This window comes from Muntiacus reevesi, chromosome 18 (genome assembly GCF_963930625.1).
Source record: "Muntiacus reevesi chromosome 18, mMunRee1.1, whole genome shotgun sequence".
NCBI classification, from domain to species: domain Eukaryota; kingdom Metazoa; phylum Chordata; class Mammalia; order Artiodactyla; family Cervidae; genus Muntiacus; species Muntiacus reevesi.
Window position 1 is genome coordinate 17,359,171 of NC_089266.1, and position 26,331 is coordinate 17,385,501.

The 26,331-nt window shown below is 37.7% G+C and overlaps 1 protein-coding gene across 1 annotated transcript in view; it reads left to right on the plus strand.

The window, feature by feature from the left end:
* Window positions 1-26,331, plus strand: part of LOC136150111 (leucine-rich repeat-containing protein 37B-like) — a 42,394-nt gene that overhangs the window by 1,817 nt on the left and 14,246 nt on the right. Inside the window, exons 3-8 of the mRNA XM_065910882.1 lie at window positions 1,996-2,067; window positions 9,272-9,343; window positions 12,942-13,013; window positions 13,624-13,704; window positions 22,749-22,820; window positions 23,346-23,420. Coding sequence (XP_065766954.1) covers window positions 1,996-2,067; window positions 9,272-9,343; window positions 12,942-13,013; window positions 13,624-13,704; window positions 22,749-22,820; window positions 23,346-23,420 — 444 coding nt within the window. The remainder of the gene's footprint in view (window positions 1-1,995; window positions 2,068-9,271; window positions 9,344-12,941; window positions 13,014-13,623; window positions 13,705-22,748; window positions 22,821-23,345; window positions 23,421-26,331) is intronic.

The window sequence follows — 26,331 nt, forward strand, 5'->3', positions numbered from 1 at the left end:
TTTGTGACTCAATTTCCTCATCTGTAAAGTGGGAATGATGATAGTCATCTCATAGGATTGTTGTGAGATTTAGATGAGTTAATACATGTAAAGCTCTTACATCAGTGCCTAACGTATATGGGCTTTCCTGGTGCCTCAAATGGTTAAGAATCTGCCTGCAATGCGGGAGACCCAGGTTTGATCCCTGGGTCAGGAAGATCCCCTGGAGAAGGAAATTGCCATTTCCAGTATTCTTGCCTAGAGAATTCCATGGACAGAGGAGCCTGACAGGTTCCATGGGGTCTCAAAGAGTCAGACCCAACTGAGCAACTAACACACATAATACATGTAAAACTCTTACATCAGTGCCTAGCATATATGTTAGTGTTAGCTATTATTATATTCAGTTCCTCAGTTATATCTAGAATGCATCTTTGTCCCCTGACTTTCTATGTATAACACCCATTTTGTGCCCAACACAGGGCTAAGTACTGTGGGCACCACAGAAGTATGACATTGTCTGCAGAACATGACAGTGATAAGTGAGAAGAAAGGGGATGTGCTTTAAAAGGGAGATAATATGCAGTTAAGCATTAAAAAGATACAGATATCTGCTGTAGTTCACCAGAACCTATAATCATTAGGGTGTGGAGGTCAGGGAAAGCTGCATGGATAAGTTAAAACTTCAGCTGGTACTTAAAACATTGGCCGTGATTTGTTAGAGAAAAAACAAGAGAGCACAGTCTAGGCAAATGTGTGCCTGCGAAGATGATCAGGATTTCATAGATTAGTCTGGCTGTAAAAAGAAGTGGGTTGGTGGTGGTGGTTTAGTAGCTAAGTCATATCTGACTCTTTTTGACCCTGTGGACTGTAACCCACCAGGCACCTCCACCCATGGGATTTCCCAGGCAAGAATTCTGGAATGGATTGCCATTTCCTTCTCCAAGGGATCTGACCCAGGGATCAAAACCACATCTGCATTGGCAAGTGAATTCCTTATCACTGAGCCACCAGGGAAGTCCAAAAGAATTGGGTTAGAGAACAATGAAAGCTACAATTATGAAAAACCTTGGCTATCCTAATGGAGATTTGAAAGTGATGATGTAAGATATGCGGAGCCACTGAAAGTTTTCAAGCAAGAAAGACAAATGATTAAAACGATTATTTTAGATTCCATATGTAGACTGAGCTTGAGAGGAAAGCTTGATTCAGGGAGACCAAATTGCTAGACCATTTGCTAGAATGGTCTAGCAAAATCTAGGGGTAAAGTAAGACAGGGCTGAATTAGAGTAGTTGTGAGAGGAGTAGAAAGAAAATCATGAGAGCGTGACAAAGGCAAAACTGACTAGATGTAGTCATTGACTAGCACTGGGGTACTTGGGTATGTGGTAAAGAGAAAAATCTCATATGTTGATGGGGCTTCCCAGGTGGTGCTAGTGGTAAAGAACCCGCCTGCCAAAGCAGGAGACATAAGAGACATGGGTTGATTTCCTGGGTTGGGAAGATACCCTGGAGAAGGAAATGGCACCCCACTCCGGTATTTTTGCCTGGAGAATTCCATGGACAGAGGAGCCTGGCAGGTTACAGTCCATGGAGTTGCAAAGAGTTGGACACGACTGAAGTGATTTAGCATGCGTGCATGATGGGGAGAATGATGGTGGTATAACAGGTGGAAATACAGCAGTTGGGAAGGAGAGCTAGTCTGAGAAAGATGAGTTCCATTTTAAACATTTAGGGTTTGATCCTTGGGTTGGGAAGATCCCCCAGAAAAGGGAATGGCTACTCACTCCAGTATTCTTGCCTGGAGAATCTCATGAACAGAGGAGCCTGGCAGGCTATAGTCCAGAGGGTCACAAAGAGTTGGACTAAGCACACACACTGGGAAGCTGTGGAAATTAAAAATCTGGTGTTTTTTTCCTGCATTTGAAATTCCCCGTAAGGTGGCCATGGTTCTTTTACATATTCTCTTCATTCTTTTCCTGCCTATTCAAGGATATGACCTATGTTTCTTCACAGAAATTTCCAAGGAAACTATATTTCTTACATTGATGAAAATATATGGAAGGCATACCGTTGGGCTGAGAAACTGTGAGTATATTCTCTCCAAATGTGAATACAAACTGCTCACTGTTTTGTAAGCTCCTTCTTGGTCCAGAATTTTGAGGTCAATAGCTGTCAGAAAAGGTATTTCCCCTTTCATCTCCCAAAGCAACCTATTGATTGAAATTCTGTGTTTATTTTAAAAATTAAATTTGGCAGGCCCTCTTTAAAATCAGTCATTTATTTTCCATTATATGAGTATTGTATGATTATATTCTCACTATGTAAAAATAACAAGTATAGTGAAAACCCTCTTTGCTCCCTAAACCCCATTCAAGCTGCTTTGAGTTTAGTATATATCCTTCCAGACTCTTTCCTATACATTTGAATACATATATATTTCCAGATAACCAAATAGGTTTGTTGTATGATTTTCTTATCTTTTTTACATAAATGAAACATCCTGCAACTTGACTCTTTCATTTCATGATGTCTTAGATTTCTTTCATTCCTAGTACATAGAGGGTTACCCTATTCGTTTCAACTCCTGTGTAATATTCCATAGTATAAATGTATCACAGTTTAATAATACCCCTGTTGAAGGATGTTTGTATGTCCAGTTTTCTTGTTGCATGCATTGCTGCAATGAGTATCCTCATACAGGCACCTGTGTGAATCTGGTTAGGTATTTCTGTAGAATAGATATCTAGAAATTGGATTGTTGGGGTGAAGACTATGTAGATATTAATTTTTCAGTTCAGTTCAGTCATTCAGTCATGTCCGACTCTGCGACCCCACGAACCGCAGCACGCCAGGCCTCCCTGTCCATCACCAACTCCCGGAGTTTACCCAAACTCATGTCCATTGAGTTGGTGATGCCATCCATCCATCTCATCCTCTGTTATCCCCTTCTCCTCCTGCCCTCAATCTTTCCCAGCATCAGGGTCTTTTCAAATGAGTCAGCTGTTTGCCTCAGGTGGCCAAAATATTGGAGTTTCAGCTTCAACATCAGTCCTTCCAATGAACACCCAGGACTGATTTCTTTTAGGATGGACTGGTTGGATCTCCTTGCAGTCCAAGGTACTCTCAAGAGTCTTCTCCAACACCACAGTTCAAAAGCATCAATTCTTCGGCGCTCAGCTTTCTTTGTAGTCCAACTCTCACATCCATACATGACTACTGAAAAAACCATAGCCTTGACTAGATGGACCTTTGTTGACAAAAGTAATGTCTCTGCTTTTTAATATGCTGTCTAGGTTGGTCATAACTTTCCTTCCAAGGAGTAAGTGTCTCTTAATTTCATGGCTGTAATCACCATCTGCAGTGATTTTGGAACCCAAAAAAACAAAATCAGCCACTGTTTCCACTGTTTCCCCATCTATTTGCCATGAAGTGATGGGACCGGATGCCATGATCTTAGTTTTCTGAATGTTGAGCTTTAAGCCAACTTTTTCACTCTCCTCTTTTACTTTCATCAAGAGGCTCTTTAGTTCTTCACTTTCTGCCATAAGGGCAGTGTCATCTGCATATCTGAGGTTATTGATATTTCTTCCGGCAGTCTTGATTCCAGCTTGTGCTTTATCCAGCCCAGCGTTTCTCATGATGTACTCTGCATACAAGTTAAATAAGCAAGGTGACAATATACAGCTTTGATGTACTCCTTTTCCTATTTGGAACCAGTCTGTTGTTCCATGTCCAGTTCCAACTGTTGCTTCCTGACTGCATACAGGTTTCTCAAGAGGCAGGTCGGGTGGTCTGGTATTCCCATCTCTTTCAGAATTTTCCACCGTTTATTGTGATCCACACAGTCAAAGGCTTTGGCATAGTCAGTAAAGCAGAAGTAGATGTTTTTCTGAAACTCTCTTGCTTTTTCAATGATCCAGCGAATGTTGGCAGTTTGATCTCTGGTTCCTCTGCCTTGTCTAAATCCAGCTTGAACATCTGGAAGTCCATGGTTCACGTACTGCTAAAGCCTGGCTTGGAGAATTTTGAGCATTACTTTACTAGTGTGTGAGATGTGTGCAATTGTGTGGTAGTTTGAGCATTCTTTGGCCTTGCCTTTCTTTGGGATTGGAATGAAAACTGATCTTTTCCAATCCTGTAGCCACAGCTGAGTTTTCTAAATTTGCTGGCATACTGAGTACAGCACTTTCACAGCATCATCTTTCAGGATTTGAAATAGCTCAAGTGGAATTCCATCACCTCCACTAGATTTGTTTGTAGTGATGCTTTCTAAGGCCCACCTGACTTCACATTCCAGGATGTCTGGCTCTAGGTGAGTGATCACGCCATCGTGATTATCTGGGTCATGAAGATCTTTTTTGTATAGTTCTTCTGTGTATTCTTGCCACCTCTTAATATCTTCTGCTTCTGTTAGGTCCATACCACTTCTGTCCTTTATCAAGCCCATCTTTGCATGAAATGTTCCCTTGGTATCTCTGATTTTCTTGAAGAGATCTCTAGTCTTTCCCATTCTATTGTTTGCCTCTATTTCTTTGCATTGATCACTGAGGAAGGCTTTCTTATCTCTCCTTGCTATTCTTTGGAACTCTGCATTCAAATGGGTATATCTTTCCTTTTCTCCTTTGCTTTTTGCTTCACTTCTTTTCACAGCTATTTGTAAGGCCTCCTCAGACAGCCATTTTGCTTTTTTACATTTCTTTTTCTTGGTTATGGTCTTGATCCCTGTCTCCTGTACAATGTCACGAACCTCCGTCCATAGTTCCTCAGGCACTCTATCAGATCTAGTTCCTTAAATCTATTTCTCACTTCCATGTATAGTCAAAAGGGGCTTGATTTACGTCATACCTGAATGGTCTAGTGGTTTTCCCCACTTTGTTCAATTTAAGTCTGAATTTGGCAACAAGGAGTTCATGATCCAAGCCACAGTCAGCTCCCGGTCTTGTTTTTGCTGACTGTATAGAGCTTCTCCATCTTTGGCTGCAAAGAATATAATCAGTCTCATTTTGGTGTTGACCATGTTCTACTCCCATCAACATGCCATGATGACATTCCTTTCCCTCACCTTCCTTCTACCATTGGATATTCTCTGCCCCCTCCCCTGCTCTTTTTTTGGCTGATGTGATGGGTGAATCAAAGAGGTCTGATCTGAATTTGAATTTTTCTGATCATTTATGAATTTAAATGTCTGTACATGTTTACTGAACATTTGTCTTTCTAAATTGTCTGTCCTTAGTCCATTTTTCTGTTACTGTTATTTTTTATTGATTTGTAGAAAAAATCTGCTTAGATACATAAGTGATTTTGGGGAAAAAACATTCAAAGTAATTAACTAGTATTTTTCATGACCGTTTGTGGTCATATCATTCATTCAACTTGAATAGACCAGTCATAAATGATTCTGAATTAATAATAAAAGACATAACAGTCAATCTGAAAATAGGGATTATGACCACCCTTAGAGACATGTTCCCTTAGTTTGACTATCTTATTGGTAAGGAAAAAATGCTAGAGCCAGGCAATTTTTTAAAATTTACAGATTTTGTAACTACAAAATGTAGTTTATATTTGCCATGATAGTATCTAACTTGGAGATTTTATTTCCCAAACTTGTAAGAAGAATGAAAGTCATGTGGCACAAGAAATAGATTAACATTAGTTTCCTCTGAGGAGTAGAGGGGAATGGTAGATTAAGGGACAGAGGTAAGAGAAAAAGTTTGGATTGTGTACTATATATCTTTGGGATTTTGAGCCATGTGAATATATATTACGTATTTTGTTAAAAAAATTAATTGAAGTTAAAAAGTTAACTGTTAAAAAGCCTGTGTGTGGGAAGTGATATAGTGTAACATGAATCTGGTAAGATTTGAAGATTTCTAAGTCAGCTTGAGATTTATACCTTATAAGCAGAGGTCCCTAACTTGGTGTCAGTGGCTCCCCAGGATAGAATTTTTTAATCTCCCTCCTGATCCCTCACGTATGTCTCTTTGGCGTATAATCTACAGAAGCTTATGTTCTTATGATAATATTTTCAAGTGTATAATAGGTTAAAATATATAGAAAAACAAAGGAAACCAACTATATTGAAACACTGATTAGTTTTCAGAATAGTTCAAAAATTAGTGATATAGTAATAAATATGCTTCTCTTAGCACATTAAATAACAAGATAGTGGTAGGCCAATAAATATTATTACTTGGGGTAGTGATGTGAATAAATGATATTTTGAGTTATCTGCAACACACATGTGATATGAAATGATCTGTGATTTCTGTTGGGGACCACGTTAACTACTGCTGATGTACTGTGATTTGTTGCCTATATTCATAGTGGAAGGAAATGCTGATTTTATTGAGAGATTGTGAAAATTGAGATGCAATTTTGTTTCCCATCCAAGTTTAGCCCTCTGAGTTCAGTCTACTCTGTTCATAGACCTCTTCCCTAAAAGGATGGTCCACAAATGGAAATTGCACATATACTTTTACATGTGTTGGAGACAGTGGAGTTTCCTAGGGAAAAGGACACTGTTTTTGTGAAGTTCTCAACGGATTCTTATCTCAAAAGATTTAGTCACAAATGTAGGGGTGAAGACTTTTCTTTTCTTGTACTTATCCTCATGAATGATGGTATATGGATGATTTTTTTAAATGAAAGTATCAGATAGTTGATAACCCATCACTTTTTTAATTCATTCAATAAATATTTTTTTGTGTCTCCTATGTGTCAGGAACTGTTTTACATGCTAGGGAGACAGGCCCCAAAACAAAAAAGACCAAGTATTCCAGTTCTCAGGGGGGTTACAAATATATAAAAATAAGTAAGTATAGTAGATAAATAGATATAATTTTAAGTATTGATGAATACTTTGGAGAGAAAGAAAGCAGAGAAAGTTGAGTAAATCACTTCTAGAATGGCCTACTATTTTCATTATACGTATAGTTGAGTCAAAGAAACACTGAGCCCTCTCAGTTTTCTAGAAGTTGCAGAATGGAGAGAAGGATAATTGTCTATAAATATAGAATCAAGAATGAATATGAAACTTAGAAGATTGCCTTAGATAAGAACCCTGGTCAGAAGTAAAACATGGATGTTTTTTAAACGTTACTTCATGCCTGGTTTTGATATTTTCATGGTGTGAAAAAGTTTTCAATCCGGCTTTAACGCTTGATTCCCCATAGTTTTAAATTTCTTACCTCAGTCAGAATGAATATTTGGAGTTCTACAGATCAGTAGACTTTATTTCAGTTAGTTGCTTATTTGAAGCTCCTTTGGGGGGTACTTTTTGGTGACTGACATTCTCAGTCTAAACTTTACTTCTAGGTTGAATTTATTACTGTTATTTTTAAAAATTTTAATATCCTGCCATCCAGACAAGTCCACAAAAAGAAACCCCATTAATTTAAAATACTCTCTGTCCTCCCACGATATTCAGACTCCCAAGCAGTCTGATATGGGCATCAGCCGATCAAAGAAGACAGTGCTGTGAAGAGCTGATGATCAGCCCCATCTCTTCACTGTCCTGATTGAGTCCTTGTCAGTGTTCAGACTTATAACTAGTGCATACGAGTTTCACTTCTGTCTTGACCTTTTTCATATATCATTATTTCCTGTGACTTTTGTAAATCACCTATGGTGTACACAGTTTTGTTACACGATTTGGGGAGGTAGAGTTCTTTCCAACTTTCCAAGTTATGAAAAGTGTTACTATAAACGTCGTTTGGCATATTGATTTGAGCTTCCCAGGTGGAGCTAGTAGTAAAGAACCCGCCTACCAATGCAGGAGACATAAAAGATGCAGGTTCAATCCCTGGATTGGGAAGATCCCCTGGAGGAGAAAATGGCAACTCACTCCAGTATCCTTGCCTGGGAAATCCCATGGATAGAGGAACCTGGTGGGTTACAGTCTGCAGAGCTGCTTCTGTCTTGACCTTTTTCATATATCATTATTTCCTGTGACTTTTGTATATCACCTATGGTGTACACAGTTTTGTTATGTGATGTGGAGAGGTAGAGATCTTTCCAACTTTCGAAGTTATGTAAAGGGTTACTATAAATGTTGTTGGACATATTTATTTGTTTTTTCTTTTTGGATCATTTCCATGAAATATGAAACCACTACTTAACAGAGGTGAGGAAAGAATCAGTCTTAGCACCATCTGTTGACCATTCCCCCTTCACCTGTCCATCACTGCTGTTCTTTCTAACATGGTGAATTTCAAATTGAGGTCAGGATCTTTGAAGCATTTTCAGGACTCCAAGAGTTCTTTGTGGGAATTCTGTGGGAATAAAGTCTTCTGTGTTTTTGTTTTAGTGATCTTTTAAAAATGTATATGCCTGTATTCTATATAGTATGAACCACCTTATAACTGAGTTGCAGAGTTTCTGGGTAGTAATACTTTAATTCTCATAAACTATGAGTAAAGAATTAATTTATGAGATGGAATCATGATTTGAGGTGGAATTAATATAAATATGTGACCAAGATACACTGTGGGTGAAAAACAATGTTTTAAATGCAGAACTCAGTGAAAATATTCACAAGGCAACATAGTATGTGCTCAGATCCCCAAGACTCCTGAAGGACGTGCCACTGTTAACATTGCAAGGAAGGGGATTCTTGCAGGCAAGAGAAACTGACCTCTGATATCTTTATAGAGTTTCTTCTGTACTAAAGTCAGAGAGAGCGCTGTGATTGGAAAGTTCTGCCCAGGGACTCCTCAGATGCTGGCAGAATGCTTTTCTGACATGAGTGGTGTCACACAGGGATTTGTTTCATCATTATTAAACTGAACAATTGTATATATTTTATGCATATTTTTTAAATATGCGAATAATTTTCAAAAAAGTTTTACTAGAGGAAAAAAAATCAAATGGCTTCATTTTCAGCCCTGATACAGTTCTGTGTGGAATTTCCCGATAAGGTTTGGGAAAAGAGAAGAGGGAAGGACCTCTGCAGTGTTGGTGCTGCCAGAGTTGGATTCTAACAGAAATCCTGTGATCTAGAGAGTAGGCATTAACTGTATGATCTATGATTTGGTGGGAAGAGTGGATGGAGAGTGTGTGGAGTGTGTGTGTGTGTGTGTGTGTGATGGAGAGAGGTGGACACAGCAAAGGATGTGAGGAGAAAGGTTTAAATAAAAACAGAGCAGAAATCGCCATCCTTAAATTAAATAAGAATTAGGGTGTTTAGATAGCACCATTACTTAGCTTCCTCCACTTACAGGAGTACTATGTAGTAAATGGTTGTAGTTATTTTGCACTTTAATTGAGAAATAACATTTTCATTTTTCAGAATTCTCAGTGAAAATTCTTTGACTGAATTACACAAGGACTCATTTGAAGGCTTGCTATCCCTCCAATATTTGTAAGTTAATTAGTAAATCATGTTTATTTATGAGATCTTATCTATAAAGTAACTACGGGTTCAAATTAGGTAATCTCTTCAATTTCTTCCACTCATATAATTCTACAATTTTGTAAGTCTGTGTAGGGCCCTAGCCCATCTCTACCATTAAATACCTCCTATTCATTTTTTAATTTAATTATTTAGACAAGATATAGATGGGAAAATACCCTTTAGTTGTAGAGGAAAAATGGTAATAGGATCTGAGCAATTATAGACTCCCATGTCTATAACATTATATATAAATGTTCATATACTATCTGCTTATATTTTGTTCATGACTCAAATCTGAGCCATGGTCCATTTTTATACAGCCCATAAGTTAAGAATGATTTTTAAAGGATTGTAAATGAAAAAAAAAAGAGAGAGAAACAAAGAAAAATATGTGACAGAGACTGTGTGGCCTGCAAAGCCTAAAATATTTACTCCCTGGCCTTTTTGGAAAAGGTTTGAAAAACTTGTTTTAGTAAAATGAGAGGAATTAAAGTTAACTTCAAATTGTCACCCATAGGAAGGAAAATATAGAGTACTTACATTAGTGTGAATGCCATTAATTCATAATTTTGATAATGTAATCTAAGCTAAAACTGGATCAGATGCTATTAAAGCAATGCTATTTAAATGGAACCTTGAAGGGCCATTGGTATCATCACATAGACATCTTGGTGAGAATAAGCTTGCGAAAGGAAAGTGAGAGAAAGATAAAACACAGGAAAACATTAAATATTTAACATTTAACACTAAAATGTTAAATATTTAAGCAGATGAACTATTTAAACAGTACTTTGTCAAGAACACATTAAGTTATCAAAAGAACAGGCTGTTGTTAAGGATTTCATGCAAGAATTGCATGAAATTAAAAATGTTAAAGATGATGTATAAGTGGTATATTTAGAAATGTTTACACTAAATAAACATATCAGAAATGTCCCTAACTTCACTAGGTACAAAACAAAGATCTCTCCTGCCTCTGTTTTTTGGCCTCTGTTTTTTGGCCTCTGTTTTTTGGCTTGCAAGATCTTAGTTCCTCCACCAGGGATTGAATCCAGGCCCCTGGCAGTGAAGTGCTGAGTCCTAACCACTGGACCTCCAGGGAATGCCCTCTCTAGCTTCTTTATCCAAGAAGAACTGCTTGCATAATGTTTCTGTTTATTTAGGGATAAGGAGATACCGTGTTCTTTGCTTTAAAAGCTCAATTTTTGTCCTTTGTCCATGGCATCCAAGATATGTATGTTATTAACTCTTATTAAGCCAATTTAGGATGCTGTTTAACAAGTAGATTATTTTTGCAAATATAAAAGAGTTAAAGAAGATGAGCATATAAAGAATCTAACCTCACCCTAACAATACTTCTTTAATTATCAAACCTTCAAAGCCTTAGGGGCAACCATTTTCTTTTCTTCCGTCTGGGCGCCAAACCTTACAAACACAGTTTGGAGAAAAACGAAGATAACTACTCAGTGGATTAGGCCCTTCCTTACTTCTATGAAATACTTTATAAGCTGATTATTTCATGTTAGCATCCATATGCTCATTCTGTTTTAAAAATGCCAATCAATAAAAAAGCTAAAAAGGAATATGCTAAGAACTAAGCCTAGTGTTGGAAACACAAAGGTGGTTAAGATAGAATTCCTTCTAGCAATTCATGATGTCACAGAGAAAATAAACATAGAAATTCAAACCATAATGACAAAGTGCAGTAGAGGCACAGAAGAGGGAGCCATGAAGTGATAAAGCCCAATTTCTTTTAAAACAGTCATTTTCTTCTTATTCACTCCCTATTTGTTGATTTTATAAATATTTGAGTTTGCTTTATGTCCATGCATTGGCTGCAAACATGATAGACAATGTGCATAAACAGGATCTAACCCATACATTCAAGGAGTTTTATGCTGAGAGAAAATGGGATGCAAAAATAGCTTTCTTTTTTTTAGAAAAGAAATGAATAAGGGCAATGAGAGCTGCAAGTTGGTGTTGGAGCATAGAAGAGGGAAAAAAAGACTTCTAACTGGATCAGGGAAGATGTTGCTAAAGCAGTGCTGTTCAAACGGAACCTTAAAGGGCCATTGGTATCATCCGATAGACATCTTGGGAAGAATAAGCTTGCAAAAGAAAATTGGGAGAAAGACAAAACACAGGAAAAACACTTTGAGTACCCATAGAGTTCCAGTGCGGAGAATAGGAGATGAGAGCCAGGTTATCAAGGGCATTGGGGGACAAACCCAGAATATCATGCCAAGCGACCATGTTACCACAGCAGTGCTTCTAGGACAGACTTGAGCCTGCAGCAGAATCAGTCACTTGGAGGGCTTGTTGAAACACAAGCTCCACCTCTGTAGTTAATGATTCAATCAGTCCAGAGTAGGGCTGAGTATTTGTAGCTTCAGTAAGTTCACAAATGGTGCTGGTATTGAAGACTACTTCTGGAAATTGGCTCAGATGGCAAAGAATCCGCCTGCAATGCAGGAGACCTTGGTTCGATCCCTGGGTTAGGAAGAGCCCCTGGAGAAGGGAATGGCTACTCACTCCAGTATTCTGGCCTAGAGAATGCCATGGTCCGAGAAGCCTGGCAGGCTATACGGTCCATGGATTCGCAAAGAATCGGACGCGACTGAGCAACTTTCACTTTCTGGAGAGTTAAACTAATGATCATATAGAGGCTGGCTTAGGAATAGAGAGAGCAGAGATAGAAACGCCAGTCAGAAGACAGTTATACCCATCCAGGTGAAATGAGACACAAGCTGATGTCAATGGAAACAGGATAGTCAGCTATAGTCAAGAGTGGGTATTTTCAAGTAAAAATCAATATGATAGAAAGTATAATACTGAATTAGGTAAAGTTACATATCAATGAGGGGAGTAACTTCCTTTCAGGTTGTTTGAAAGGATATCTTTTATTTCTGCTAGTACTGAATTGGCCTAGAAAAACAGAACTAAATTGGGAGGTGTGTAAATATAAGAAAATTCCTTTTAATGTTAGAAACTGTAATTGGAGAATAAAAACTTTGAGCTCATAATCTAGAATTTGAAAAGACTACAAAAGGTGGGAATCTAATCAATTCTGCTATCAGGAAAGATTACATCCAAAATTTATCAAGATCTGTATTTGTAGCTCAAACGGTAAAGAATCTGACTGCGAGGCAGGCCAGGGTTCAATCCCTGGGTTGGGAAGTTCCTCTGAAGAAGGGAATGGCAATCCACTCCAGTATTCTTGCCTGGAGAATTCCATGGACAGAGAAGCCTGGCAGGCTACAGTCGTTGGGATCGCAAAGAGTTGGACACAACCAAGCGACTAACACAGTCCATAGTGATAGCTGCCTTCCAGGTGATTATGATATAAACATAAAGTTCTGTAGTTATATATTTTATTTATAGAGATTTCTTGAGAGAGGTGAAGGCAAGGTTAGGGACTCTGGAAGGTTCAAATAACAATTTCTAAGGTTTGGAATTTAGACCAAAGCTACTTATTTGTTTTTATCATTCTAACTCTACTAGTTATTCCTATTAAATAGATATCTAATAGCTAATTGAGGCAATATTTTCCTTTTACTTTTCCTAGAGATTTATCCTGCAATAAAATACAGTCTATTGAAAGACGTTCATTTGAACCACTTCCTTTTTTGCAGTTTATGTAAGTTACAAATATAACTTCATTATATTTGGAATTTTTAGAAAACTTAACTTTTATCAAATTAACTTGTTACTCATTTTGAAATATTATTAAAATTATATAACAAGTCCTTTTTTTCTCTGGCAAAGATGAGTGTGAAAATTATTACACAGATCAGCGTGAATCGTTCTAGAACAGTGGTTCCCCGTCAGGGTGATTTTGCATGCAGCGACATTTGGCAACGTCTGGAGACGTTTTTTTTGGTTGTTAGAACTGTGTGTACTACTGACATCTAGTGGACAGAGGCCAGAGCTGCAACTAAACATTCAACAGTGTGCAGGAGAGCCCCAGCACAGGATAGAATTATCCAGTCTCAAATGTCGATAGTGCTGCTTTCCTGGAGAAGTAAAGGTCACTTAACATAAGCATTTATTGAGCATTTGCCAAATGCACCACATATATGATCATTAGAGTGTAAATCATATTATCTTCCACAGTGAGATTTCTTTAGTGTATGGAGGGAGTACTGATGTTGTTTTCATCATATATAAATTAGATTTACTGCCAAAGGATAAGTGTTTTGAAAGAATATATTTTTTCCTTCTTCTTTTGCTTGTGTCTTTTTTTGTAGAAATCTTGGTTGCAATTTACTCACAGAACTGAGCTTTGGAACATTTCAGGCCTGGCATGGAATGCAGTTTTTACACAAGTTGTAAGTGAAATAAAGATGAATACATGTATAAAACTGTGTGTAAAAACATCATACAGTTATTGGTTACCTGGGTGTAAGCCTAGTATGAATCCTGAAAAGTATGTCTTGAGATCCCCCTTTTATTTTTCTCAAATGAGGAAACTAAGGTACAAAGAGGCCAAGAGACTTATCTAATGCCTATGTATGAAACGGTCTGGTTTCCATAGTACTGATCTTTGGCACAGGCAATAAAAGGCACCAAGCAAAAACATTCAAATTAGCACTGTCCTGGAATCCCACTGATGCTGCTCCAATAGGGGAAGGGTCCATGAAGTTCCATTTTTGAATTTAACTTTGATTCCTGCTCATGTGCAAAGCTCCTAACTGCTTAAAATCTATGCAATGCAGAGCTGCAAAGATCTAAGTTTAGCACAAAATTCTTCATGGAACAAAAGGTGTGGATGCTTCCTCAACCATTAGCTTCTTTTAAATGGTAAAGGAAAATGAATTCCTGAACATCCACCACAGGGCTCTCCCCAATCACCCAGATCCTTGTGTTTCAAGAAGTATGCCTCTTGAAGTGAATTATCTGTGGCCAGTAGGAACCTTTCAGTTATGGAAAAAGATGATGTTTTTGTTCAGCTGTAGTGTGAAAAATATAAAGAAAATACACTGCTGTAGCCTAATTCTATAGACTTTTCCTGACTGCTCATCAATAACAAGTGTGGGTTTTACACCCCTTCTGCTAAAAAATTCTGTGATTTCCCTGTGACACAAGCAAATCATAGTGAGTCCATTCCACAGCCGGAAGGGAATTTCCGAGTCAAGGTAAAGAGCCTTGTCTCTCTATGCCTGGCTTTGGTAAAGGCTCTCTTACTGTCTTGTGGCTCAGAAATCCAGTTTCACACAGTTCCTTTCCAGTTAATGAAGGTGTTGAGGGTGTATCCAGAGCTACAGATCCGTATCTGGGGTGGCCTCCCACCCCCCACCCCCGCCCCTCGTGAGTTTCCTGATGCCTGCTTTGGGGAAAGAGCACCCAGGGTCAGTTTTTCTTTGGCCAGAGAGCAGGCTCCTAAGGGCCCTCCACCAGGAGGTTTCAGTAGCGTCAATACAATGTCTTAAACTCACCACCTTTTCTAAACATTTTATAATGCCAAGAGTCCCTAATAAGAATCAGAGTTTCACTGTAGTTATGCAGGCAACAGGAAAATAAATTGTGGAAAGTTGACAAAAATTGATGAATTCATCCAAAAACATTCACAGAGTGCCATGCCCACTGTGTGTCAGCACTATTCTAAGTGCTGTGCTGGGGACACAGAGAAGAATAGGACAAGGACTTTGTCCCCAGGAAGCTTTCACACTGCAAAGAGGAAGATGGATGTTGGTGGGAAAATATATGAGAGCCATGCTAGCATCTATGTAGCAGGGTAACAAGGTGGGCAGGGGCAACAAAGTAGAAAATGGGTGGTGGGTCAGAAAAGATTCTTAAGGGAAGAGATACCAACTTGTTCCTTTTGAATTTCTGTGCTTATCATAAATGACAGGAAAAGGTAATGAAAGAATCTGAGCTATCTGCTGTTGGAAATAAATTAATACTGTACTCCTAAAACTCATTCAAAGTTTTACCATCAAAAGATTGTCACAATATAGCATGTGTGTGTTGAGGGTAGGGCTCTTTGTTTTGAGCCAAGTCTTTCTACTAGACAAAGCTAATTTGCTTCAGGCAACATTTGCCATGGTGAGATATAAACTTTATTGCATCTCTTTCCAAAGGCAAAATGCCAAGAGAAGATGCTACCCTCGAGTTAAGTCATTTTATTACCTATAATGACTAGGGTGTTTATAAGTTGAAATGATATTTTCCCTTGCATTAAGTAAGTTTGGTAAAGGGCCCCAGTTGAGGTGGATTTATCATGAACTAAATGAAGCTTAAGCTTCAGGTCTCCTTACTTGCATCAGTCCCTTCCAAGGTCTTGGGAGTGGTCCTAGCAATTTTTGTATTCTTATCTTTGTGTGCTTTTATTAGAATTTCCCAAAGTAGATAAGGTTCAGGCCCTACAAAAACTTGATCCATCACTGGCTTTCAGGTAATTATAACAGTAGGTTTCTTAAATGAAGCCTGTATGTTATTGACAAACACCAGATAAACAGGTTAGCAGTGTGGTAGTCTATTCTGAACCTGAAATCCACCTCAAAGTTGAACCAAGGGCTTTTTAACTAAATACAACTTTGTGAATGGCAGTAATAATCATATCTCTTTCAGATGAAATCAGGAATGAAATGTAGTATGGAAAACCAGCAGTGGTTGATAATCCTAAATGTTAAGTATACTTTTTTTTTCTGACTTTAAAGTGCTTCTCCTTCATTCACCTACACAGGTCCAGACTGATGGCTTATTTTTTTAGAAAGTTCTTTTAGTCACTTCATTGTTTTTAACAATACAAGCTCCATGATTTTAGAAACTGAAGGACTGTACAATGTAGAAAGGCTATATAATTATCCAGACAGAGCATGTTCACATGCTGGCTTGTCTATGGTACATCAATATTGTACCAAGAACATAAGCATTATGAGAGAATTAGAGGAAAACCAAAGCCTCATCCTTATTGAATTATTTACCTCACTGTTGAGAATATTGATGAGATGGATGTGGTCATACCATGAAGGCAAATTGAGCTGTGGTCACCAAGCCTCCCAGTCAGCTGGCCTTGGTTTTCTTTAGGTAGCTGTGTACACACAAAAGTTAGCACACTTGAGGGTGTTGTTATCACTTTTTGGTATGTACTGGAATCCTGGCAGCTTCTCAGATTCAGAAAGGCATCACCATTAAAAATGAGAAAGAACTCACTCGGGTCTGTCCTCTGGGATGATTTAGGGTGGCTGGTTTTTGTTTTTTTTTTTTAATAGTTCAAAAATTTGAGAATGTCACACCTAGCAACTACTCTACTTTTCTTCTCCCAACTGCATCTTATTCTTACCATCTATATTGCAACATTTCTTCTCTCTGTCAAAAGCATAGTAATTCTTCCTCTGCCCTATAACATTTCTTTAATACCTACATCTCTTATATACTTATTATGTTCCAGGCACTATACTTAGTGTACAAGTAAGATAGTGTGCCTAAAGTTTTTACCATACTGCTTGATACATGGTAAATACTGAATACATATTACTTCACACTTTTATTCTCCCAACAACTCTCATTATCCCCATTTTGGGGATGAGGAAATTAAAACTCAGAGACATTGGATAGCTTGCCTAGCTAGATTCACACTGTTAATAAGAGGCAAAACCACTTATGAGCTTTGCAAGTAATTTTCTACACAGCTCTTCATTTCCTTGTAGTAAGAACTAAATGATGACAATTTGTCTTTTTGTACTTTGCATCTTGAAGTTGGCTTCTAACTTGAATAGTGCCTTTAGAGCAGAGAGCTCTGGTTTCCCTGTGATAATTCCACACTTCTGGAGCTCTTGACCAGGCTACCTCTGGGCATCCCCAGGGTTTCTGGCCAGTGCAAATATGACATCATCACTTCTGAGCACCTACTCTCTGCCCACTCTATGCTGGGTGCTTTGCATATGCTCTTTCACTTAATCCTTACCTGCCTTACGAGGTAAATGATACTAAGTAAGACAGAGATGTTCATTATTCAAGTCACTGTACCAGAAAGTGACAATCAGAATTCAAACTCAGGTCTGCCTGATTCCCTTGTTTCTTTCTCTGTTTCTCACTGCCAAGGACTCTCCTTCAGGGCTATTCTCAGAACTTGGATGGAAAGACAGATTTACCACTTCAAATTCTTTAGGCTGACCCCACCCCACCCCAAGAAAGGGTTTATGTGGTGCAGCTGGAGGTCTTGTATTGAGGAGCCTCACGTGGGGAGTCATGTTCTCATGGCTCATGGACCTATGTAGATGAATAAAGGAAAGGGGGTCAGCCCATCCCCAAGTACTTCAAATATATTGGAACAGGGTCCAGGTCACTCTGCTTATTTCTCTGACTGCCTTCCTCCAAGGAACCAGTTTGCCCTGCCTGCCTTGGGATTCTAGCATAGACAGTTGTGGAGTTTGTCCTATTTGAAATTTGTTTTCACTGCCTGCTTTGGACATTTTTTCAGCTAAAGCTGTTAGGATTTCAGTACACTCAGGACAGTGATGACAAGCTTCAGTCCTCAATTCTTCTCTGTCTCCTCAGTTAATAGAAAGGAAACGTAGCCCATCTGTCTGGACCTGTATAGAAGAATTTGGAGAAAAAAATAAGAGGTAAGAAATGTTCCCTTATTTTGTGTTCTACAGCAGAAGGCTGATGGGGAAACATTTGAGCTTTATTCTTCAAATAAGATATATTTTTCAAAACCATTTAGGACAGCATTCCTTAAACTTTGACTCTGAGATGGTCTTTGAGGCTAATAAAAACTGTTGCCTAGGGGAATCTGGGTAAAAATATACACATATTCCTTGATCTGTTTGTTTTTTAACATTTTATAAGTTTGAAATTATTCAAATAACACTTATTTTTTAAAGTTGCCCCCAAAAATAAAAAACTGTCCCCATGTTTTGTTCCATAAAGATAAGCTCATGAATCAAAAAGGTAATGGACTAGAAGTTGGCATACCTTTTATGTGTAAAATGAGGGAATCGGGACAAAATGGAAATGATCTGTAGTAGTGTCCACTGTGAATCTAAGACCATTTGTCCTTTGGTTTGTGGGAAAGTAGTTGCTGTGGGAGCCCCCGCATTGAATTGTTGACTCGTTCTCACTCATTCTTCCCTTTGCCCAGACACAAGCTTAGTGAATAGAAGGCTCCCCTAAAGACAGGAGGCAGAAACAGGGTAGCTTATAGTGGCCATACATTTTTATTTCACTAGGGATGAACACAAGGGTATTAATCTCAGAGAAGGGCTGCTTGGTTAAGAAAAAACAGTGAGTTCCTGGAACCGGGACCATGGGCAAGCTATTAAGAAAAAGCGAACGGTTGGAGAACTGAGATAATTCTGGAGAAAGATAACAAACTTTGCCAAATTGTTTTGGCTACCTATTGCTTTACAATCATTCTATTTTCATATATATAGTCATTCGTGATGACTAGGGAAGAGGGGACAGAAGAAGAAGCAAAAGTGAAGGAATTCACTGTCACAGGAGCCTATCAGTGATCTGATAGGTTTTAATGCCAAAAGTTTGTTTTTCAGCTTCTCAAAGTTTGAGGAACTGTGCTTAACCAAACCTGTGACACTCACTTTTTTTCTTTTTTTGACGTGTACACACTGCTCTATTTATTTATTATATTTTTGGCTATGCTGGGTCTTCGTTGCTGCACACAGACTGTCTCTAGTTGCAGTGACTGGCTATTCTCTAGTTGCAGTGCACAGGCTTCTCATTGCAGAGGCTTTTCTCATGGAACATAGGCTCTAGGGCGCAAAGGTTTCAGTAGTTGTGGCTCGAGGGCTCTAGAACATGCAGGCTTCAATAGTTGTGACTCTGGAGCATGGGCTCCGTAGTTGTGGCAGAGGGGCTTAGTTGCCACAGGGGCATGTGGAATCTTCCTGGACCACGGACTGAACCTGTGTCTCCTGCATTTATGGAAGTGTGGAGTTTTAACCACTGAACCTCCAGGGAAGTCCTATTTTTTTTCACTTTCTTGATACTGTCTTCTGAAGCACAAACATTTTAAATTTTTATAAAGTCCAGTTCATCTATTTTTCCTCTGATTGTTTATGCTTTGGGTATCAGGTAGCGTAGCGGTAAAGAATCTGCCTACCAATGCAGGAGATGCAAGAGATGTGGGTTTGATCCCTGGATCAAGAAGATCCCCTGGAGTAGGAAGTGGCAACCCACTCTATTATTCTTGCCTGGAAAATTCCATGGACAGAGGAGCCTGGTGGGCTACAGTCCATGGGGTCCAAAAAGAATCAGGCCTGAGTAACTGAACACAGTGTGTACACAATGCAAGGTCATAAACATTTATTCTTTTGTTCTTTTCCAAGAGTTTTATAGCTTTAGCTCTTACTTTTGGATATTTGATCCATTTGGAGTTAATTTTCTTATATGGTGTGACGTGTAAGAGTCCAGCTTCATTATTTTGTGTGTGGATGTACAGTTGTCCCAGCACCATTTGAAAAGACTACTCTTTCCACATTGAGTTGCTTTGGCACCCATGTTGAAAATCAATAGACCATAACTATAAGGCTTTATTTCTGTACAGTCTATTCTGTTCCATTGATCTAAAATGTCTATTCTTATGCCAGCCCCACACTGTGATTGCAGTAGCCTTAAGCTGGGTTTTGAAACCACCAACATTGTTTCAGTTTTTCTTTTTTCTTGAATCACCATGTGAATTTTAGAATTAGGTTGGCAATTTCTGGAAAGAAGTCAGCTGGAATTTTGATAGACATTGCCCTGAAACCATAGGTCAATTTGGAAAGTGGTGAAATTTTAATAATGTTTCTTTCCTATCCTTGAACACAGCATGTCTTTACATTTTATTTAGACCTTCTTTAATTTCTTTCAACAATGTTTTGTACTTTGCAGTGTGAATCTTGGCTTCTTTGGTTAAAATTTTTCCCGAGTATTTTATTTGTTTTGATGCTGTTATTTATGGAACTGTTTTCTTAATTTCATGTTTATGGTGCTGTTGTGTAGAAATATAACTAATTTTTGTATATTTATCTTACATCCTGTAACTTTGCTGAACTCTTTAATTAAGGCTAATAGTTATTTTTAGATTCCCAAGAATATGTCTTGTGGTCTTCTAGTTTACCAGTAATGTGTTGGAACATTACAAAGTCTCTGTGGGCATCTCCTTCCTCAGCTTTTCTTTCTTTCTTTATTTCTGGCTGTGGGTCTTCTTTGCTGTGAAGGCTTTTCTCTAGTTGCAGAGAAAAGGAGCTACTCTCTAGCTGTGGTGCGCAGGTTTCTCATTGCAGTGGGTTCTCTTGTTGCAGAGTGCTGGCTCTAGGGTGCAAGGGCTTCAGTAGTTGCAGCACATGGGCTCAGTAGTTGCAGCTCCCAGGTTCTAGAGCACAGGCTGAATAGTTGTGGCACGGGGGCTTAGTTGCCACAGGGCATGTGGGATCTTCCTGGACCAGGATCAAACCTGTGTCTCCCGCGTTGGTAGGTGGATTCTTTACCAATAAGCTACCATGGAAGCCTCTCAGCTTTTCTTTTAAGCTTTCTGGTTACGCTGTTTTTTTGCCTCAAACTGTTATCCACAGCCTCATACAACTGTCTTGTTAAAATATTTACTTGAAAATATTTTCCAAAAATACACTTGAAAAGAGGCTTTTTACATTAAGTAGCTTCCAGTCAGGTCAAAGGCAAACCTTTCAAGTAAGGTCTTCCAGGGAACTACCAAATGTGTAAAATAATGATAGTGCTTTGGAAGTGAGGCTTTGAAGGCCCTCCCAGTCCATTCTGCTTCCTGTGGTACCAGAGATGTGGGCTCTTTTTCAAGGCATGGAGAGCAAAGGTCTGGAACAAGAGAACAAAGTTTCCTCATTTGTAAAATGGGGCAACACAGATCTCATTGTTCTTACAGAAATTAATTTATTTTCCTTGAATAAATGGTTCCCTGGTTTGCTGCAGGCCTGTTGGTTAAATTTCCAGAGTTCAGGAAAAGTTGATTCTGACCATTTTTTGGTCAGTTTTGTTGTCATTGCTTTTATGGGGGGATGAATTTTCAGATGTTCTTACTCCATCAGTTTTTCTGATTTGCCTGCACCATTGTTTAAAATCTCAGTGACCATAGGCTAATTAAATATTTGATCATGGGAGATGATTAGGGAAAAGAAAGAAAAAGAGAAAGTGCAATTCTCATAGAGGCTTTCCCAAATGGACAGATGAAATTTGAAAAGGTATTTCTATATTTAGTGCTCTCACAATTAAGGTTAGCATAACAGATATTTTTAATCCCTTATTTTTTTTCCCATATAGGTTTAAACACAGACTTTGGAGTCAGAACTGAGTACAAATTCCAGTTCTACTTCTTACTAGTTTGATGACTTAGAACAAGTTATATAATTTCTCTGTGCCTCAGTTTCCTCATTTGTAAAATGGGATAATAAGTTGATCACATAAGGTTACTAAGAGGATTAAATGTTAAATGCCAATCACAGATGCCTAGCAACCCAACAGATGTTAGTTGTGATAATTAGCTTTATAATATTCTGCAAAAATATGCCAGTGATTCTTGGGTGGAGTTACCCTAAAGACAGATTTTCTTTCCTTTCTTCCTGTTTCTTCTTGGTTTTCCTTTTCCTTATTTCTTTTAAAGAACTAAGAAGAAAATCTATTCCAGTATTTTGGAATAAAACTTTGGAAAAAAAAAACTTTGTTCCAAAAAAATTAATTTTTTCATTTTTTTGATATATAAATAAAATGTTATTTATTTATTCAACAAATATTTATTAAATACCTAGTAAATATTAGGCACTCTGTCAGGCACAGGGATAACAATGACAATATAGTGTGGTCACTGCTTTCAAGTTGTTGACAACCTTCGAGACTGACAAGCAAACAGGTGATTACATACACTGTAGCAAAGGCTATGATCCTAGGATACACATGGAACCACGTGATGGGAATATGACTTTCACCAGTTCCTCTTGTATTTATCTCTTCTTCTTTGGCTCCAAAATCAAGGAACTGTCCTATTTTTGTCTTTAATTGAGTAGTTTAAACTATGAAATTTTAAAAATTTTCTAGAAATGAAAGAAAAACACCTTGAATTATAGAGGCCTTTAGAAATAGTATTTCTTATGGAGCAAGGGCTTCCTACCAGCATAGTCCCTTCTAGGGTTTTTGACCTGAAAAGTTCTTTGGCGTATTTTTTTCTTGGCTATCCACTATTTTTCTGTTTTTTTCCTTTCTCTTTTCCTTCTTATCATCTAGAGACTTGGGTAATTCCCAAAGGAATAGTACTTTATGGATTCTAAGGGTGATTTATAGGTAAAGACAGAAAAAGATTTTTTTTTTTTTTTACCAAGTTCTATATGCCCCAAAAATGAATGTAAACTTTCTTGGACGTCATTGAAAATGTGGACAATTTTAATTCCATTCCATTTTTCAGAATTCTCAATCGTAATCCTTTGACATCAGTGGAAGATTCATATCTTTTTAAATTGCCAGCATTAAAATATTTGTGAGTATTGCAGCATTTTCATGGCCCTTGAGATGATTTCTGCTCTTTCTTACTTTTGTCACAGGTTGAGTATTTTGGCTAAAAAGTCATAATTTAAATTTTAACTAGGTTATTGATACTAGAGTCGTTGGCAAAGAAAAAAGTTAAAGAATGTATATGAGTAAGACAGCCAGCAGAGGAAGAGAGCAGTGTTGAAGAATACACATAGATATGGAACATGTAGATGCATGTAGGAATATTATTTATCCCAGAAAACAAAAAGGAATAAGGGGTACATTATTTTATCAAGAGAGGTAGATGCAATTGAAAATGAGAAGTCAGGATAATAAAAAAAGATTTTACTGTTCAGCACCAGGGTCATTAATTTGATGATGCAAATTTAAATTTCTCCAATAAGAGTTCCCTGAAATTATCTAGGGCATATAAGAAGTCAGAATTGAAGTAATCACATGTTAAAAATTTTAATTTTAGAATTTGTGTTTATATTATATGTTTATATCTTACATGTTTGGGCTTCTCCTTCAGAGACATGGGAACAACACAAGTGTCACTTACAACAATTGAAAGCATTCTCATGATGACCCTTGAATTGGAAAAACTGTAAGTTGATTTTTATTATATTTATTTTCACTCAATTGTGTATTTTTAGGTTTATTATTTTTTTAAGTTTATTGATGTATAATTTTCATTTAATAAAATTCACTGTTTAAAAGTATACAGTTTGATGTGTTCTGACAGACTTATAGTTCTGTAGCCACCATTACATTTGAGATATAGAAAACTTATGCACCCCCCCAAAGACCCCTCATGTCCCTTGTAGTCAGTCTCCTCCTCCCACTACCAGCCCCTGGCAACCACCAATCTGATTTTTGTCTTTATAATTTTGCCTTTTCCATAGTATCTTATACATGAAATTATGTGGTATGTAGCCTTTTTGTTTTTGACTCCTTTCACTTAGCCAGTCTCCTTGGAGATTTATTGATGCAGTTGCACCTATTGGTAGTTCATTCCTCAGCAATAATGCTGAGTAGTATTCCAGTTGTGTGGGTATATAGTTTGTTTATGCATTTATCAGTTGATGAACATCAGCTGAGTTGTTTCATTTTTTGGCTGTTATGAACAAAACCTCTAAAAATATTCACATGCATGTGTGAGCATATGTTTTGTGCAAATGTATATTTTCACTTCTTTGGGGTAAAATACCTAAGGGTGGGATTGCTACATCATATGCTAAGTGCATATTTAACTTTTAAAGAAACTGCTGTTTTCTAAAGTGACTGTTCCATTTTGCATTCCCACTGGCAACGTCTGAGAGTTGGAATTGCTTCACATCTTCACCTGATCCTTATATTTGTCTTAAAAAATTTAAGCCTTCCTAGTAGGTGTGTTGGAGAAGGCAATGGCACCCCACTCCAGTACTCTTGCCTGGAAAATCCCATGGACAGAGGAGCCTGGTGGGCTGCAGTCCTTGGGCTCACTAAGAGTCGGACACGACTGAGCGACTTCACTTTCACTTTTCACTTTCATGCATTGGAGAAGGAAATGGCAACCCACTCCAGTGTTCTTGCCTTGAGAATCCCAGGGACGGGGAGCTTGGTGGGCTGCCGTCTATGGGGTTGCACAGAGTCGGACATGACTGAAGCGACTTAGCAGCAGCAGCAGCAGCAGTAGGTGTATGGTTAAATCTCATTGTGCTTTAATTTGCATTTCTCTAATAGCTGATGCTGTTGAGTGTCTATTTATGTGCAGGTATCTTTTAAAATGAAGTGTCTGTTCAAATCCATTTTAATTGGATATTTATATTGAGTTTTAATAATACTTTATAGAGCACTGAAAAATAAGTCCTTTCTCTTAGATATGTGTTTAGTAAATATCTTCTCTTAGATTGTGACTTACCTTCATTCTATTAAAGTGTCTCTGAAGACCAGAAGTTTTAAAATTTTGAAGAACTCTAGCAATTTTTCTTGTATGGTTTGTGCTTTTTTGTGTCTTACCTAAAAAATCTTCTTCTGAGATCCCATTGCCTAATCCAAAATCACAAAGATTTTCTCCTGTGTTTTCTTCCAGAAGTTGTATAGTTACATTTAGGTCTATAATCCATTTACTTTTCATGTATAGTGTGAGGGAAGGGGTCAAGTTTTAATTTTTTCCAGTTTAAAAAACTATTTCTGTAGGTCCTTATTGTGACAGTTTATTACACACCTTCAGTTCAGTTCAGTCGCTCAGTCATGTCTGACTCTTTGCAACCCCGTGGACTGCAGTATGCCGGGCTTCCCTGTCCATCAGCAACTCGCAGAGCTTACTCAAACTCATGTCCGTACAGTTGGTGATGCCATCCAATCATCTCATCCTCTGGTCCCCTTCTCCTCCTGCCTTCAATCTTTCCCAGCATCAGGGTCTTTTCCAATGTGTCAGTTCTTTGCATCAAGTGGCCAAAGTACTGGAGTTTCAGCTTCAGCGTCAGTCCTTCCAATGAATATTCAAGACTGATTTCCTTTATTTGGGTGGAGTGTTCTATAAATGTCAATTAGGTCAAGTAGGTTGATAGTGTTGTTCATGTCTTCTAGTCCTTTCTGACTTTTTATCTACTTGTTCTGTTAATTATTGAGAGAGGAATGTTGAAATCCCTAACTGTAATTGTAGATTTTTTTTTTTTTTGTTTCTCCTTGCCACTGTCATTTTCCATTCATATATTTTGAAGCTGTTACTGAATGGATATTTTTTTTAGGTAATTTCTTCTTCATTAATTGACCTTTCTATCATGATGAAGTAACATTCTCAATCCCTGATAATATTCTTGCTTTGACACTGACTTTGTCTTAAAGTGATACATCCACTCCAGTTTTCTTTTCATTAGTGTTAGCATAGAATAATTATTTCTATCCTTTTAATCTTTTATTTTCTATTGAAGATAGTTCTTGTATATAGTTGGCTTTTGCTTTTTTGTCTAGTGTGATTCTTTTAATTAGGGTGATTAGAGCATTTACATTTAATGTAATTATTGATATTACTACATTCAAATCTACTGTCTTGCCATTTGCTTTCTATTTGTCCCATCTGTACTTTCTTTTTCCTTTTTCCTTTTTCTTCCTACTTTCAGCCTGAGTACATTTTATTATTTTATTTCCTTTGTTGGCTAATTCATTATAACTCAGGTTTTGTTATTTTAATGATTGCTTTATAGTTTACAGTATGCATCTTTAACTTATCACAGTCTATCTTCAAATGGTATTACACAATTTCATTAATAGTATAGGAATCTTACAATAGGATACTTCCATTTCTTCCCTCCTGGCCTTTGTGGTATTGTTTTCATATATTTTACTGATGTAATAAACAGCACACTATAATATTTAAAAAAAAATAGATTCAATACACAATTTCATTAATAGTATAGGAATCTTACAATAGGGTACTTCCATTTCTTCCCTCCTGGCCTTTGTGGTATTGTTTTCATATATTTTACTGATGTAATAAACAGCACACTATAATATTTAAAAAAAAAATAGAT